Source organism: Sinohyriopsis cumingii, chromosome 12 (genome assembly GCF_028554795.1).
Source record: "Sinohyriopsis cumingii isolate HCF-2022 chromosome 12, ASM2855479v2, whole genome shotgun sequence".
NCBI lineage: Eukaryota > Metazoa > Mollusca > Bivalvia > Unionida > Unionidae > Sinohyriopsis > Sinohyriopsis cumingii.
The window spans coordinates 46,156,459-46,176,304 of NC_142972.1; the positions used below are offsets into that span (position 1 = coordinate 46,156,459).

At 34.9% G+C, this 19,846-nt stretch overlaps 1 protein-coding gene across 1 annotated transcript; it reads right to left on the reverse strand.

The window, feature by feature from the left end:
• Positions 1–7,727: 7,727 nt before the first annotated feature.
• On the reverse strand, positions 7,728–19,517 carry LOC149786378 (uncharacterized). Its single transcript, XM_089976796.1, has 2 exons — positions 19,387–19,517; positions 7,728–12,982 (listed from the first exon to the last, which is right to left on the reverse strand). The coding sequence occupies exon 2, from the start codon at positions 12,322–12,324 to the stop codon at positions 10,975–10,977; it is 1,350 nt and encodes a 449-aa protein (XP_089832922.1). The 5' UTR covers positions 12,325–12,982; positions 19,387–19,517; the 3' UTR covers positions 7,728–10,974.
• Between the last annotated feature and the right edge of the window lie 329 nt (positions 19,518–19,846).

Sequence of the window (19,846 nt, forward strand, 5' to 3'; positions counted from 1 at the left end):
AATAAACTTGTAAAATTCTTTTATCGCAAAAAAATTCTTAACAGCCGACTATCGCGACCTCTGCAATAGTGTTTAACAAAGCTGATCAACCGCTTGGATTCCTCATTTGCGCGATCGGATGACCCGTCTCCCATTCCAGCTTTCATCGACCGTCAAAAGTCATGAGTCAAATCCCTCAAGACATAACCCACAAATTAAATAATGAAATGTTCAAAACGACTTTCAGCCGACAATTGAAACGCAAAAAATCATGTCACGCTAGGTTAATTCCTATTGTTAAGATGGTAGAGACTTGCGTGTTTGTTTCTTTTGTCTAAAACATAAGAACACGCACCTTTCTCTGCTTAAGTTAATCTTTTGAATATCGGTTTGGCAAATCTTTAATTAACAAAAGGCTGAAAATTGACACAAAATTTACTGGATAAATTTTTTTCTTGTACTTAATTGAAACTGATCTATAACCTGACGTGCCAAACAAAGTATAGTGGAAATATATTAGAAAGAGAAAGTTTCTCAAGTACCTGATATTTAGAAACATGGAGTCGAACAGCAAAATGAACCAGAAAACACATAAAAAATTGAGCAGTTTTATTGTTTCTATCATATACGTGATGGTTGTCACTACATATATCTTGACTGTTCGTTATCTTGGAGAAATTTGTCAATGAGCACATAAATTGACTAACACATATTTGTTGTGTGTTTAAACATGTTCGGGAATTTTGGAGTGAATAGCTCTGAAATTGTGTGCAAATCTTTGCATTACATTGATGAAGTAACCGCAAGAGTTCTTTTATGTGAAATACATAATTAATAATTTTAAATGAAATTTATAAGAAACTTCACAATATTAAAAAATATCACTTTTCATAAAGTGTATATTTAATAATTGTATATTTGTTGTGCATTATTACCGTATGGACGTAACCACTGCACACCACTTCCATTCCAAGAATGGAGATGAAAGCACACACTTATATACAAATATTCTGTTCAGAGAAATACAGTGTATAAACAACAAATAATGCATGGTCGCTAATACAAATGAGTTTATTTTTGGTAAATTATACTCAAACTCAATCATAAGTAGGTAACATTGCATTTCATATGCAAAATTTGGCACATTGTTTTTATTTAGATTTTTTACATGGAAAGAAAAAGTGAAAATTACAAATTAGATAAAATGCAAATCCAAATAGTGGCCCAAATAATGTTCAGATATAATTTTTTGCCCATTTTAGGTGATAACATTTTTATTTGTAATCTGAAAAAAAGAGACGCTAGTGACAAAGTCTTTTAGGACGTCTACCGCCAGCTTTAAAAAAAAATCAAATATTTAACATTTGCTGAAAAGTTAAGTTCGGAATATTACGTCCAACACCTTGATCGTGAGGGTTAAATATGCGGTATTATTTTCTATTTAATGGCCTTAGTCGTGATAATATTATAAATGAGACAAATCATCGTATCAAGGAAAACGCGAGGTTATATTTTATCCACGAGAATGTCGCGTGCTGTCTTATATTTGTAGATGATTATCCTACTCAGAGGAACAATATCAAGGGAATACAGATTTTGAGGTAAAACATTAAGAAGCCTAAGCAGCTTTTCTTCTAATCCCCGTGTATGTCACCTGTGAATTGCATAATAAATTACTATTACGAAATAGATTAAACCGATGCTGTTCGACCAAAAAATAGCTTCTATACTAAAGTAATTTAAAATGATGAAAAATACGAGAGTGTTGTTTAGAGAGTCTCAATTGATGGATAGCAATATGGTATGGTCATTTACGCGGCTGTGAAGAGAATTAGGCTAAATTCGCATTTATTTTTTTTCAAAATACGTAGGTACTGTGAGTGGCTACGGACTTTATTGCGAAAATGTCAAAATGTGCAAAATTTCTCTGTTTAGCAACATAAGTACATAGGTACCTTTGTATCAGATTTTAAATTAAAAATAAAAAATAAAAATTATTCTAGCCGTAAAATATATGTGCAGATATATTTGGGTCGAGTCTGGTTATTGCGGCACCCAACATCTAGGCCATGTAGAAAAATTATAATTTGCATGCCAGCAGGTCCTGGAAACCTTTTGAAAAGTGTTTTTTTACGATCTTAAGAGTGTTTTAATTTACCTTAAAATGCCCTCTTAATTAATGCACTCGTATCATCAGTTTATTCTGTAATTAAAATGCATACATCTTATCATCTACAATTTAGCTATGTGTTAAAAAAGCAAAGAAAAAACATAAAATTACAATATAGGAAGGGGTGTCCTGTTTGTATTTACATATCCGTGTATAACTTTGTTAGATTATAGTGATTTTTTGTTTAATTAGGATGAATAGGTGTTGGGAAGATATTTCTCAGCCCGACAATTTCTGGGAACAGATGTCATAATGTACATTATTTACGGAACTTTATGGTAGCATGTATTAATTTAATAAATTGGACTTGATCTCGTTCTGAACATAAGGAATTCTCGGGATGTATTCTCGTATACGTATTTAGTAATTTAAGGTAGGAATAACTCTTTGTATTAAGTGTTTATGTCGTGTTTTGTAATGCGTGGTGTAAAGTATTGATATACGGCATGGTATAACTTTCTTGATTAGTCACACAAATGTGAAGCAAAAAAATCGTGTAGTTGTAAAATACGAGTCTCGTGAATGTATGTTCATTGGGTGAATAGAGAAGACTTTATTTGTGTTTATTTGTTAGTTCAAGAACCCTAAAGTGGGCAATAGCTTTTTTTTCTTAAGGTCCTTGGGAATAGGGCAAAAAATCGATCTCAAGCCAGACTCACGCAGGCTAAAATTAATGTATTTTTATTAAAATTTAACCGTCTACTGGTTCAGTAAAGAACTTATAATTTGTATGAAAATATATTTCATTTGATTTTTAAACCCATGATAATATATTATATACTATAATCTCTCTGTGATAAATGGCATTATAAAAAAAGCAGTTAAATTTCCGTTACAGTAAACATTTTAATAGCCTATTATCGCGACCCTGATATTGATGTTTAAACCAAGCCAATCAACCCTTAAAATGTCTCGTTTGCGCGGATCATCCGTCTCTCGTTCAAGTTTTCATCGACCTTCAAATAATTGTTGTCTGCGGCTGCAGATGATGATTGGTCTTACATATCATTCTAAACTATTTAGCACGCAATTTTTATTTAACTCGAATGATCCACTTTTTGTGTAACCAAGCCTTTTAAATTCTTACCTCTACAACCATTTATGACCAGACATTACCCACACACACACACACACACACACACATTGTTTGCGTTAACATGAAAAGTCGAGCCTTAAATTTATCATGCCCTAGCTCATAAATTAAATAGTGAAATTCTGTAATAAACTTTCAGACGACAATCGGAAAAGCAAGAAAAACCACTTCACACTTCCTGATTCCTATTGTTAAGACGGTATTTAATTTTATTACTTGCTCTTGAGTTCAAACATAATGTATATACTCGTTTATAAGTCGAGTCCAACTGCAAACTGCACAGATTCAGATGGATCTGCCGTCGAAAATGCACCTGCAGATCTGGATCAATGTAGTTTGTTAGGATAATCAGTAGAACAAGCGGCAGTTTGCAGTGTGACTCGACTTGTGGTAATACAAGGTAAATGGATGTTAACACATGTCTTTCTCTGCATGAGTTAATCTATTGAAGATCCGTTTTGCAAATTTCTTGATTTACAAAGGCTATAGATGACCCAATATTTGCTGGAGAAAGTCTTTCTTTTACTTATGTGAAATTAAACAATAACCGAACCTGCCAAACAAAACCTGGCGGTGACGTATTACATAGGGGACTTTTTCTCGAGTAGCTGATTTTTTGAAAACGTTGAATAGATAAACAATAAAAAGAATAAAATATAGCATAAACTTGTTGTGGCAAGCTTTCTTATTTTCAGGATTTACGTGATTAATGTCTCTACATTCTTATGTTACGTGTTTAGGCTCGAATAAACAGTAACAAAAGAAAGAGTGAAAACAACAAGCTTTGAAAAATGTAACAAATAATTTATTTCCCTGGAAAAATATTGTAAAAATGAAAAAATACGAACTTATGGTTTTAAGAATCAAATCCAAAAATAATCAAAGAATAATCCACGAATTAAATTTTAGAAGTCATAATAATGAAATGTTCTAATGAAACCAAGTTCGATTCCCGACGAAGAATCCAAGCTGGAGGACGATGACGTATACTGTATCCTTTGTGGTGTTGGAATATATACAGTTATGTTTTATTGACAAATAATAATCCAGTGTTTGAATTTCCCAATAACATTTAATGAAATGTCTTTGTCCAAGAATTCTGTATGAGCACTCAAATTTCTCCAGGAAAAAGAATTATTCTTTAGGAGCCAACAAATCTGAATGAAAATTAAAATGTAATTCCAAAAAGGACACAACAAAAGAAACACCTTTACGTCCCAGTGTTTAGAAGCACAACTGAGAGATATCTCTATAAACAATGATTGTACATTAACTCGAAACGCAAAACGAATTCCCGGATGATGGTCAACTTTCCAGAACCTTCGAGTTGTATTTACATACAAAAGCACGTAGTCCCAGTATGAACTTGACAAGAACCAATCGTTTTATTCTAAGAATAAGATAAAAATAAAAAGTTGTATACTTCTCTCACTGAGTTCTGAATTAAGGTCGGGAATTAGGTCAGCTTTATGTGTTTACAAATGAACAGTCAAGATCAAAATATTTCGCGAAAAGTATCGAGTTCCTAGTAAACAAAACTACATTATTTTGACATAAAATGATATTAAAAATAAAAAGATATTAAAACTTACAAACAATTAAATTAAATCATATATAAATTAAAACAAATAGACGAAACAACATGTACATTGACTGTTCGCTAGTTTGGAGAAACTTGTCCACATACACGTTTGCTGTTTGTTTAAACAGGTTACAAAATTTCATTTATTGAGCGAGCGCCTGTATATTTGTACGAACATCACTGCATTCCTTTTATAAAGTAACCGCAGTTCTTTAATGTGAAATTTATGAACTGTCATAATTTAAACAGCTTTTCAATAAAACTTCATTAGGATCAAAAAGTATTTTATTGGTTTCGTAAACTGTATATAACGGAATTTTATATTTGACGTCCATCATTATCTAACGGATCTAGAAATTGCACATTATCGTTGATGCAAAGTTTAGATAACAAAGTAAACCTTTAAAAAAAAAGTGTTCATTTTGCGAGACTGCAAGGCAAAAATACACACCATACATTGTCTCTAATAAGCACAACTTTTTACGAACTTCTCTACTCACTCTCAGTTATACGTAAGTCGAGAAAAGAAACAACACAAAGAGACGACTCACATTTTCTGGTTAAAAAGATCAGAATATTACATATTTCACATTTTAAATTTAAAAAATACATATCAAATTATTAACTAAAATAATGCTAAACCCCGGTTTATGCACATTTTTTAGTTGGTAACTTTTTGTGTGTAACGTGATAAAAAAATATCTCCTTTAGCAAAGTGTGTTCACAATGACTACCGCCAGCTTCTAAAACAAAAAGATTCTAAATAGAAAAGAAACTTACATCACTAATGATGAGATAACAATTTTGCACGATTTGACATTTTCGCTGAAAAATTAAGTTCGGAAAGAATGCCCAAAACATACGTCAAGTGCGGTTCATTAATATATTGTGTTCATTTCTATTGAGTTATATTACGTTGATATGACTGCATATGAGGAATATTACTAAAATAAAAGGACACAAATTGGCGAGAATGTACTCACCTGAATATTGCGTGCTGTTTTATTTCGTTAGAGAGTATTCTACTCAGAAAGGCAATACTAAAGAAACAGAGGTTGATTGGCGTAAACAATTACTATTATCAAAAAGGATAAATGTCACGTTTGCTCAGGCCAGTTCGTAAGTCGTGTGTAAACTAAGGTATAAGTACAAGCCATGTTTGCTGTCTAAACTGTCCGCAGGCTAGAGTTAATCTCTCACGAAAGGTTACCGTGATCAGAGAGAAGATCCGACACTTGGATCGGCACAGGCTTTAGATCGAGCGACTTTCCACCTACGTGTTACAAAGATCAGAGGTACCCGCGAGGACCGGGGCGTGTTCTAAATCCGTCCCCACGTGGGCAGACAGCGAGAAGGACATTGTCCGCTAACTTTGAATCGAATCAAAGAGACATCCAATCGGAATTGAGACTAAGGGTGTGATAACTATTTTGATCCGAATTATAACTTTTAGCTGGCAAGCAAAAATTTAGTTCTCCTGGAAAGATTGCTGAGCAAATAGGATTACTCCGGGAAAGCCACTCATAATTTGGCGGGAAAACTTAGGAGATTCTGAGGAAAGACAAAGCTTCGTAAATGTTAGTAAGTTATTTGCTCGATTTTTGCAGAATAGTACGGCATTGTAATTTTAATTATGTGTAGTATATATACTTAATTAATATGATCGTTAGTATATAGAATTACATATGCTTGAATTGTGAATTTGGAAAATGGTTAAAGTGTGTAAGATTAGTTAATACGGACGCATGGATATATCAGAGCATGGATATTTGAATATTTGTGTACTTTGTATGAGTTGTAATGTAAAGAAATGCGTCTGATTGTTGTGTTATTGTTTAGTATAATGGGATTATGAATATGCACTGATGTGACGCAATTTATTGATGTATGGTTGAGAAGTAACTGATACCGTGCTTTTATTACGACGTTGTTTTACAATACAAGAACGTATGAGCAGTTCGGTGTGAATGAAGGCGTGACAGAAGAAATGTAATAGCCGTTATCTGATTATAGGCTAGGTGTAATGTGAGATAAGAGGGCTTAGGAAAATATTGTACCGTCCTTATGTTTTCACAGGAAGCTTTTTTTTTTGGGGGGGGGACAGAACTTCCTGTTCTAAGATGGGAGACATAAGTAAGACTAGCAGAGCAGTCGGAGTCAACAATTCTAGTCGGTACAGAATCGAGGAGGAGGAGGAAAAGGAGTCGAGGAGAAGAACGTGGATAAGGAAAAGTATAGAGAAATCGAGAAGGAGAAGCAGTTCGGAGAAAGTTGGGAGGAAGAGGAGAAGGAATTGGAGGAGTAGGAGAGAAGAATACACAGATGAGTAGAATACAAGGACAGGTGGAAAGCTATCTCACACTACAAATCAAATGATGCAATAGGCTATCACAGGGAAGAGCAGAAGGAGAGTACCTGGGAAATTTTAATCATTTGATTATTGAATTGTTGTTAAATTGTTATTAGTTGAATTTCACTTTTTTGTATTTTCAATCATTTAACCGTCGGCATTGCTGACTGGGGGCTCGGAGATTTACATCTCTCTTTCATTAATTTAACTTCCAACCGAAATCGAGCCTGGGTGGAACTTCTACAATAATTTAAATAAAATATTGGAAGCACCCCACCTCACACCTACCACAATGACGGTATAACCCCGACACACCACAATAAATATGTGTTGTTTTGAAGGGGGTAGGCGTGGGTGAGAAATTTTCTGGTGTTGTTGGCTTAACATCTTTCTTCAACACATGATTGGTGGAGGGAGAACCCGAGAGGACCCAGGGAGGAACCACCGACCCACAGTAAATTACTGGCAAGCTTTCTCACATACTCATGCTGGGTTAGCCGAAATTCGAACCCACACAGACTGGAAGAGTGAAGGACAGGTATAATGGATTTTGCTTATCTGTCCGTCTGTCTTGCTTAATTGAAATCAATAGTTTATAAATAGCATAAGATTATGATTGTAATCAGAACGTTCTTCCTCAAAAAACATGATTAAGTGTCACATCCCAAAAATTACTTAGGCAAAATAAGTTATCAAATCCTACTCAGTCCTATCGATAATTCGCTATATCTGAATACCGTTATTTCGACGAATTTTGCTGGTTGAGAGCATCGAGACCGACTCTCTACGAGATATGTGTATTTACGCTTTATTTATTACCAAAACACTTTTAGCTAACTCAGTAACCTGCTGTCCCTTTACGCAACGACAGATACGAGTTTATGTTTTAAGTTTATTGGATGCGCCGAATATATGGATACAAAACAATACATACCTCCAAGCTACTGGAAACATTCAGTATCATGCAGAACTTAAATCCATAACAAAGCGGTCCTGTTACATTGCACGAAACACACACAACAAAAAGGACTATTCTCTTCTATTATATCAAAGTAGAGACACTGTTTGTTTTTCTTCCTTTTTCTGATCATTGTATTTATGATCGGATTCAGTGGTTATTATCATATTCCACCCCACCCCCACCGCAGTATCAAGATTTGTTTGGGTAGAAGTGACAGGCTTTGTCTGTCTAATCGTGGGGCGACAGTCAGTATGACCGTTATTCACAGCACCGCTACAACTAAAGCCTGGCAAGAAATTCGTTCATTTACTCCACTAGTGTAATTTCTATTCATTTCACGCGTATAAAAGTTACACCATTAACCTGCTGAGAATAACCTATCGCAATAGCAACGTATTTAATGTATGTAATTATAAACATTAAAGTGGAAAGTTTACTATTGAATAAACATATTTATTTCTGCTTCCAGCTAATCGTGCAATAAATGACTTCTTTGGAAGCTAGATTATATGTGGGGGGGGGGGGTGTAAGTGACCATGACCTCAACAAAAGTACTTAACCTATGTGAGTAAAGCGTACAATCTAAGCCACAGCTACACTGTTTGCTTATCGGATTTCATTATTCTAACATAAACTGCTCCCAATACATACACGTTAAACACAAACTTTCCACAATGTTACTGAAGCATGAAATATAAATCACAGAGATCTCTTTTTGCCTCATTAAGTGTCAAGTCTCGGCAGGCTCATATGAATATCGCATGAAAAAGCCACATATGATCATGGGCTAAATGCAAAATCTTAACCAGAAAAGATAAACAAGTATTTTAAATAAATAGGTCACAGAAAAATTATTTAGACGTAAGAGTGAAGTACCAACAGAGATGTGTATTATCGTCAGTTTTATGACGGGCGTCACGAGGAGGTCTTGGAAAATGAACATCAAAGACAAAATTCAACGAGTCAGCGAAGTGTAAAATGTGGGCAATAATAACCTACTTCTGTACTGAGGGAATAGTGTTTTATTATGATGCATCCATACTCCAAATTTCATACTTACATACATAATATGGCTATGTATCATGTAAAATACCTATGTGTCCATGAGTTCAACACGAAAATTAGGATCAGTCAGCAAAACACGAAATGTACATCACAGTGACATTCTTTTGTTCTGCATGTGTGGTACTACTAGAGATGCAAACAATAATTTTAGCACGAACAGTTCTTGACAAAAACTTCTGCCTTCATTGAAGCGTGAAATATGGATCACAGTGGTCTGCTTTATAATGAGGGTGTAGTACTCATGATGATGCATTCCTTCACCATTTAAAAGGTGTATACAATGTGCAAAAAGAAACCCTGTGTGGTCATGACCTAAAACAAAATATTTAATCGAAGTCTGTAAGATGTAAGTTGTGAGTCAAAGAAACCATCTTGTGGTTGAATATACGTGGTACCAATATAAATGTATACAACCTTCTAGTTTGATGAATCGCTCCGTAACAGAACCTGAGAAATAAGCACAGAAGACAAAATCTAACTAATGTCAGTGAAACAGGGACTATAGTGACCTGCCCTTTTGACGGGATTCATCGTGAAGATGCATCGCCTCGCAGAATCTCGTAATTTTAGGAATAATAGTATGTATACAGACGGAAACACGCCTGAGCTAAACGCAAAGACTTACCCAAGAATTAAAGAATAATTTACATGTATGAACAAAGTAGCCCCCCCTCCCCCAGCGGATAGGTGCTGTAAAACCCACTCCAAACTATGGGAAGAAAGCATGAGATGCAGTGAGGCTATACATATGTGGATACTTATATATCTGTGGGGGTCGCCACCAATGGGTCTACTGCATTAACTGAGGGAATCAAAACAATGTAAATGATAACTTAAACTAAAGATTGCAAGTATAATTGTTAAAGACGATGTCACTGTTAACCGCTATTTTTAACAAAAATCTGAATAAACCTCAAGATTCACCTTTAAGGTGAAATGATTTATTACTACTATTTGTAATAGTAGTAGTATTAAAAATGAGTCTAATATTCGTCCACAAATAAGTTAAAACATTGAGGTTTTAACACAGCGCTGCTTACCTTTATCATAATATGATAATCATTGCTCGTGGTCTCACTTCATATGAGGTAGCTCTCTACAGATATTAAATATTTCTGAAAGAATGACGGGTGTAATGTGAAGTTGTTTGCTTTTTTCAACATGAACAATAGATAGAATGTGAGCATACCTCTGCACTGTGGCTGAAATTTCTTTACATATTGTACTTGTGGAAATTGTACATGATCTAATCACAAAGCTAAAAAAATGGCTGCTCCCATGTGCTCGAAAAATCAACCTGATCTATCCCAAAGAACACTAACTGAAAAGTGCAATGAATGTTAAAATGACCAAACAGAGCCAGAAGTCTTTTGATACCTGCACATCTGAAGTACGGCAAAACTGTATACTCTGTAATATAAATAACCCCATCAATCATACACCAAAATTACAGTGAATGTAAAGTTCGTTTAACAATACCTCAGATTTACAAAGATAACCAGTGAGTACAACATGGGAAATTATTTTTCTTTTAAAATCTAACTCTGTGCAAAATACGAAACTGTAGAGCGCCACACAACGTGTATCTAAAGTGCACAATTGAGTACCAAATTACTTCCAGATTTTAAAACATTAAAAACGACAAGCGAATAAATTCAAGGATTCGATAAAAAAAAAATTGAACAATGAGATTAATAATAATCTCTCTCTCTCTCTCTCTCTCTATATATATATATATATATATATATATATATATATATATATATTCTCCAATTTAATCCTCTTCCTCACGAGGTATAGGTGTGTTAGCGGGACATGTATCTCCTGATCTAGGCGCATCCACATGGTCAATGACACTATTATTTTCTGTCCATGAAGGTTTAATTTCAACAGTAATAGCACGGTTTTCCGGCGTCGGAATGAAACCTGGAATGTCCTGTATGCCTTGTTCCTGTTGTATCGGATTATTTACATCAGCTACCGACTGAAGCATATATGAATCAAAGTCCAAGTTACTACTATGAGAAAGTTGAGCTGTCCTCGGTCTGACGTCATTTGCAAGGGACGGGTGTGCAGCTATTTGCTTAAGATATATTAAATAATCTTTAAATGATTGTTGAGATCTGCTTTGCCTATCATATGGATGTGAACCAACATTCAAAGAATATTCAGGTTTCCGAAAATTTCTAGTAAGCACCATGTATCGTTGGTGTTCAAATTTCATAGGTCTCTCAATTTTCTTGGCCTTATAATTCTTCTGGCCTGAGGACGCACTTATTCTCATTCCTCCCAATTTGCTTAGTTTCGACTGCTGTTGCATGGAATTAATTCTTTTAATATCCGATAAATCTCTATCATCTTTGAACGTGCTTGGTCTTAAATGTTCACTAAATCGAATCACAGACTCACGAGAAGTTTGGGGAACTATTGTGACTAAATGCGCGCTCCCAACATCTTCCAGCACCCCTGTTTTATCAGTAGTTTTAACCTCACCAACAGTACAGGGTCTCTCATGTTGTATTAGAGGAAGTTTAGTGAGACCTCTAAAACGAAGTCTCATGTCTTCTTGACAATACGTGTGTTTGTACAAAACATCTCTAGCGTCTTGTTTGCCCTTTCCTGGCATTTCTTTGTGTTCCCAAGTATAGGGAGTAAGTTTATTTAGAACCGTGCGTTCCTTTCCATCCCTGTTACCATTGCTCCTGACACTATGTATAGTATGATGTCGGCTCCCAAGGAAATTACGGTTCTCGAGCTTTATAGACATTTTCGGCATTTCTGCTGCACGTTTCTGATTTGAAGCATCCTTATCGGCCACTTTCTTATCAGAAATAGAAAATGATCCTGGTTTTATAATCGTTCTTACAGACTCAATAATATCGAATTTAATCGCCGGCTGGTTGATATATTGTCTACTGCTGAAATCATGTAAAAGAGGTACTCTTATTCCTTGAGCAAAGGGTTTCTTTTTGTCCCTCCTTGAAGATGCACTATTCTCGGTTTTTGGTCTCTCAACTCGCTCTTGCTTCGGTGCCACCTCTTGACCAGAAGACAATATGCTTAGGTCTATATTGGCAGTCCTTTCAAACAACTGAAATATCTTTCTTTCTGCAATAACTGACATTGTTCCCGTCGTCTAGTTAAAAGACTTAAACCACTTAATCAGTCCATATTATTTTTAATGTTTTCGGTAATTAGCTCCAAATTCATGTGTGCCAACCTTAACTTTCTAATCTATTTAACGTTTTGTTGTTGTTGTTGTTGTTGTTGTTGTTGTTGTTGTTTGTAATTCAATAATACAACTGTATACTTTTCGAAAGAATATAAAATGAGAATAATCACATTCACCGATGTATTAAACGAAATAACCTGCGTCCGTGTCCTGTGAATTTATTGCGCGTAATTGCCAATTACAAATCTACTATATTTACATTTGAACCAGTTGTATTTGTATCTATCCGGTCAGATTGCTGACGGCAAACCATACCATATACTATTTTTTTGTTGAAGTTGCAGTCTTTTGTGTACGACATATGACAGTTGTGGGGAATACAAAATCCTCTTCGACTTTTTTTTCTTATCACTCCGACTTTAGGGCAAAGTGTATTCACAATCATACAATACGGCAGTGTGGCGCTGTCAAAAACTTGTCTCGCAAGTTTTGTAAAGAATGATAGAAGTCACAACTGATCGAACATTTGATCTTGCTTGATCTGAATAACGTTAATGATGTATTAACAGTATTACCTCCACAATGTGTAGAAAAGTTCTCTATAGAGGACCTGTAGATTAAAAAAAAACGCAATGATAATTGGTTAAATGTTAATTTTTGGTGAAAAAGTCTTATAATAAACTTTAATTGGCATTTCGTCTTGAAAATGCCCTATGGAACATAATTCATCGTAGATCGATTCTATCTATTCCTAGACGAAGTAAAGACATACGTTTGTATCAAACAACGTTGTTCTCAATATTCTTTAATGTATCACTTTTTTATCTTTCATTTATGTTAGGTCCTGTCTTCTTAAGCTGTGTCCATTTAACTTCCATTATAGGTCATGTCAACCTAATTTGAAAATGCTTGAAAGCAGTCATGTAAATTGTTGACATGGACCCCACTTTAAAGAAAAGATTATAACTCAGGCTTCACTTTAAAGAAAAGATTATGATTCAAGTACTTTGTCTACTGCATTGTTGTCCATGAGTAAGCCAATTTGAACGAGTGGGTGAAAAACTCCGTATTTTCAGTGGGTGAAAATACTCGAGCTTTTCACCCACTAGATGAAATATATCCGTTATTCATTTTCTTTTTATTTTATGTCTCAAATTCCTTGGCTTGCAATCTGTATAAACATTTTGAAGTAGCAGATGTCTTACTGTATCCCGATAATGTCAGCGTGTCTACCGTTTATGTTCAGCTGCGTATAGTCGCACAGAAAATATCAATAGTAACGTAACTCTTCTTGCTAATTCAAGGCAAGGTAGCACATTAAAAAAATTGAAGAAAAACCTAAATGCACTTTCTTGTAATTGGTCTTTGTTCGTTTGCATGCAAGGCGCTCATAATTGCCATCAGGACACGAAAACGTCTAAAATTAACTTAGATTTCCTGAAAATATTTATCGTATTCCACTCCAGTGAATTAGCACCATTATTTCAGTTGGAAAATACAGTAATTCAAGACCTAGCATAAAATTAAAACCTGCCCCTAATCGTAAAAAAAATATATGTTTATAATTTTTTAATGAATTTTCGGTACAATTTCCTATTCAGTACTCTCTTATATAATATATACCTGTCTAATACGGACATAGGACACTTCTTCCAATACAACATGCCCAATCATACTCCATATTTGGGGTTTCTATTTTTGCTATTTCATACAAAATCACACAGACACAATATCAACGACTATTTCATCTCGCAGCCCTTGACTCTCCTGAATGTAAAGTATTTGCACACCCTCCCGTTTGTGTGTACCACCCCCACCCCCACCCCCCGCAATGGATTTTAAGAATGAAAAAGTATCAAAGATATTTACAAAACGCATAAAACTTGCTCATTTCATTCGTCAATTTATAATTTCTAACTGGTTGTCTCCAGGAGGTCCAAAACTCTGTCAACTTATTAACTTTTCAGACCAAACGGAAGCTGTTCAAAGCGACGTAACTCTAAACGTTACGGAATTAATGAGATTATCAAAGACAGTAAACTACATCATACGTATTGCTTGAAAACATACACTCGCCCATGCAAATCATGCAAATATGGCGACAGTGCTACTAAAGAAACTCCAATTTTATTCAAAACGCCAAGAAATTGACAGTGTTTCGGCCCTCTTAGACAATCATGTTAGAAATTATAAATTAATGAATGAAATGACTAAGTTGTGTGCATTTTTATAACTTGATACCTCTTGTTTTATTTTTAATGGGAGGGCGCTACAAACAAACGGGATGGTGGGAAAACACTATATATAGTACCTGTTGATTTGATTTTCATTTATTGGCAAGCAGTGTTTCCATCATGCCGCCGTGTTTCTCATTACGCACATGTATGCGTCATGGATGCACGCTGGAGAAAACCGACGCACACGTTTTGTTGCCGTGCGTTGTTGTTGTTGTTTTTTTTACGCAAAAGATTCGAATAATGCGATCAGGATTTATTTAATATCCAATGCTTTGGATGAGGGATGGCATCGTGAATACTTAGAGTATAGGCATAGTCTGGTTCCCTGCTTCGTATGCTCCCTGCGTTGCACTCCACTATTCGTATAGGGGGCGCTCACCAGTTATTATATACTTTTGAGAGAGTGACGTATGTAAGGTGAAGTTGTTTGCATTTAAAACATGCACAGTGGAGAGAATGTTGGCATACCTCTATGCTATTTAATGTAATGTGGGCTGAAATTTCTTTGGATATTGTACTTTGGGAAATTGTACATGATCAAAGCACACTGCTAACTAAAACGACTGCTCCCTTGTACTAAAAAATCAGCCTGAATTAGTCTAAAGTACACTATCTGTAGCAGCTATTAAAATAGGGAAAATAAACTTTGCCAGACTAGACAATACCAGCTTCTGAAAGTGCAATTAATGAATTACCAAATATATAAAATGTATTTAAAAAATGATCGGCTCTTTTTATATAATTTACCTATGAAGTTCAGAAAGTGAAAATGACCAAGTGGAGCTAGCACGTTTTTGAAACATGCACATCAGGAATAAGGCCAAGCTGTATACCCATTAATCCATATTACTCCCATCAATCATGCACAAAAATAAAAGGAATTAAAGGTTCTTTAAACTATACCTAAGATATACAAGGTCTTTTTAAATAGCCAGTATAACCAGTGAGGAAATCCGGGGAAATTCTTTTTCTTTAAAAGTATAACCCTATGAAAAATACGAAACTGTAGAGCACCACCATAGCGGAGTGCAACGCAGCGAGCATACAAAACAGGGAACGAGACTAGCATAGGCAATGGTATGTATCACGGAGTAGCTTCCCCTAATTTCGCGAGCTCTCGCGCGATTTTCATCGAGTTCATCAAGATGTCGTCCAGATGTTTAACGTTAATGCTTGTTGCACTAGAAAGTGATCACCAGATTAAAACGGCTTGGACTAAGAATCTTTAGCGACGAAAATGAAAGAAGCAGAATACAAAAAAGTAACTGTGGATCGAACTTTAATGAAAAACTGAGAAAATAATTCCCTTGACTGAAATACGGCACGTTCATTAGGATTACCGGTGTGACCTCTGATTGCATGATTGCGAAGACTGCAAAAGTGAATAATCCTTTCGTGACAGGGTTTAAGAATTTTAAAAAATTCTGCCCTTGTTCGCCATAAGATATCTGGAGAATATATTATCGCCCAAGACATTCTTTCACAACAACGAAATCAGTAAACTTGCTGAGACAAATGCGTTATTTCGATTACAAAGTCTGGGGGTCATTACAGATTTTGTTGATTTATAACTTGCTGCAATAAAAGAAAGATCTTAGAGTTCGTGTGTAACTTATTAGAAAGAAGATTAATCATTAGCCTTTTTTATTTTTGGATAAATGTGTTCTAGGACGAAGTACAATGAAATCGATGATTGTACACATTTTATGACAGGCAGTAATTTAACTGCCATTTGGTTAAAAAGATTTAACTGGCTTTTGTATTGGCTTATATGTAATGTGTTTGTATATAATATTGATACAAAATGATTATAAGGAGACTGTTAAAAGTATGGCTTTAAACTAAAGTAAAAATGAACTATTAAAATTATTCTTTGAATGGACAATGCATTTGTTTGTTAATTTTGCATGCTGGTTTATTTGTATTTTTAGAGAGAGAGAGAGAGAGAGAGAGAGAGTATGTTGTGCAAGTTGCAATATCCTATTTCGAGCTGAAAAAGTACGAGTGAGACGTAAATTTGTCAGTACTTTTATGACCCCCACATTCTTTATTTGACCCCCAGTTCTGACACCGAGGTTTTTTTTCCCCTCCATTTTAAACCACTGGGGGATACACTTCATCATGGGTTAACTAATACATGTTCCCCCAACTTGAAAATAATTAAAAAGTGTTGTTCGGACCGGGCCCCCTGACGGGCCCGGTTGTCCCTTCCCCCTTCCCGGTCCTGGGCGCCCCTTATTTCCATAAACGCACAAAAAATATTCAAATGCTTCAAAGAATCTCTCTGAATAAAACCCCTGTCCAGACAGTCTAGTTCAGCAAGACTTTTACGTGATGGTGTAAGATCCACACCATTCGAGGATTAGCTGAACTCCTCTAGCGATCGCTGTCACCGATAGAAGACGCTTTAGTCAAATGGTGAAGAAGAGACAATACAAAGACATAACTAGCTATCTTAACAGAATTTATCTAGACATAATACTAGTGTAGTCTCAAAATATTTCATTAAACATAATTTTGCAAATAGATGCCGATATACGAGTCGTGTTCCAAACAGTCAAAGGAACTGTAAATATTTACTCCAAACATGACGTCTTCATATAACAATAATGTATTAAGCCACTTCATGTCATCGGGCAATTAAATCACCTTTACAAATTTATAGAAAGGTTGGTTAATAGGTTATAAAATTTCATAATTTCCTGTGTTTTTCAAAACTGAACACTTCTAGTTACGCATTATGGGATTGCGGACTACATGGAAGATTTACTTAACACCGAAATATATTAGCTTGAAACATCCAAAAACTACTTGCCTCCAAAACTGAAGAATTGACAACTGCTCCAGTGAACATGAGCAATTTTGCGTTTTGCGAAATACTTTTATAACGAATTTTAGTTAGTTCAAATTAGAAATGAGGCATGTATTAGATTTACCTTAGTAAATCATCAGGCATGTATTCGAGTGACCTTACCAAATCATCAGGCATGTATTAGATTGGCCTTAGCAAATCATCAGGCATGTATTAGATTTTGACCTTAGCAAATCATCAGGCATGTATTCCACTGACCTTAGCAAATCATCAGGCATGTATTAGATTTTGACCTTAGCAAATCATCAGGCATGTATTAGATTGACCTTAGCAAATCATCATGCATGTATTAGACTGACCTTAGCAAATCATCAGGCATGTATTAGATTGACCTTAGCAAATCATCAGGCATGTATTAGATTTTGACCTTAGCAAATCATCAGGCATGTATTAGATTAACCTTAGGAATCGTCAGGCATGTATTAGATTGACCTTAGCAAATCATCAGGCATGTGTTATATTGACCTTAGCAAATCATCAGGTATGTATTAGACTGACCTTAGCAAATCATCAGGCATGTGTTATACTGACCTTAGCAAATCATCAGATCGAAGCAAAGTATAAGGACCGATTCTGTACTATTTTTAAACGCTTAACTTTCACATGTGTCCATTGAGCTGGTTTCACTGTATAGGAAAATTACTTTACCATGAAATCATGAGTAAATAGTTAATAACTCTCTCTCTCTCTCTCTCTCTCTCTCTCTCTCTCTGTACCTGTCCTGTGAACAATATTTCACATTTATTCATAGATACACGACTACTGAACAGTTCTGTGTCAAAGGCCTTTAATTGAAATGTTTCATTTTTTATATTAGTACGGTTGTACGAAAATTGCCATCATGATGTGTTTTGTATAGCTGAATAATTATAAATAAGAGCCACGCCTTTCAATCACGATAGAGGTTATATTCACTAGTATGTTTTTGATGTACATGTATTGTAATATACTCTTTTCTTTGAATGCGATGCTAATTATTAAACGTCTTTTTGAAATATTTTAAAGATAAAGATATTCAATTCAAATTTCTCAGAAGTTTTTATTTTTTGATCCTTTCCTCTCCGGTTGCGGATTAGACTCATCTTTACCATAAACCGTTCGTCTACTCATTCTTATATCGATCAATTAATTCAGCTATCTGTCTGCCATCTATTTTTTATTCATTTCGAACATACATCCTTCCTTTTCCAATACGGCTCCATACCGACAAGCACGCATAGATATGTCGATACAGACAAGAACCGTGTACATTCTCACATACATACATACATACATACATACATACATGAACTTATAAATAAAAGACAAATCAGCAAACCGGCCAACCGTACATCCACATGTACCAAAACTCATATGTGAAACGTTACCAATGTTCAAATAGTTTTCAATAGCTTGTCCTTATCAATAAATATTGTTTTCTTTGAGTTTGCATCATTTATACAGAAAATATCTTATTATATACAACCATTGGTGAATCCGTAATATGTTCCAAGGATAATTTGAGTGTAACGGAGGTAGTTTATTTTACTTTAAATTATGACAGTTATCTGCTTTTAATAGTTAAAAATTTAATAAATTTGCTGGTAAAGGGAAGTTCAGTCTAAAACACAGTGCAACCCCTCTAACTTTGTTCCTGGTCAACACATAATAATAGCCAAATACATAGTACTGTTCATAAGGAATGTAACCTGGTGTGTCCAATTGTTGACAAATGCAAATGCTAAACAAAAGTTCAAAACAATCTGATAGTCATTCGTGATAAACCGATATGCATGAATTAAAGTGGTTTTGAAAAATAAATACACTTGCTCGACTAAATTAGATACTTACTTTAGTAATAAATATCAAACATGACTGATTATGTTCCTAACCATCATGATTATTTAAAATCTAACGGTAAAATACCTGATTAAATATCCGTAGTCATTTCTAATTCCACCATGATCCTATCTATCAGAGGGAATGCAAATCTCATGCCTTGCTAAGTCCACTGCTTTCGTGTGACTGTCATAATCTAGGTATGTAATTGAAGGTTAACGTAGTTGAGTGCCGATGGAAGTACGATCTCACATTACAGGTATACAGTTATGCACTATATGCTATGAAAGAAAAGTCATTGCGAGAGTGTGTTAAGATTTGTATGGCCCTCAGACATAAGGACTATACTCAATACTATCAAACAATAAGGTACGCACAACTTCTAAAATCAAGGGGGTTTCTACAACACTGAATAACTTGTGCTTGTATTGTATGACTACTTTTTCATGGATATGTTCAACAAATTTGACTTCGTCACACAAATTGTTCTAATGTTTAATTCTCCATAACAGCTAGAGATAAATTGATAGAAATAGATAAATAGACA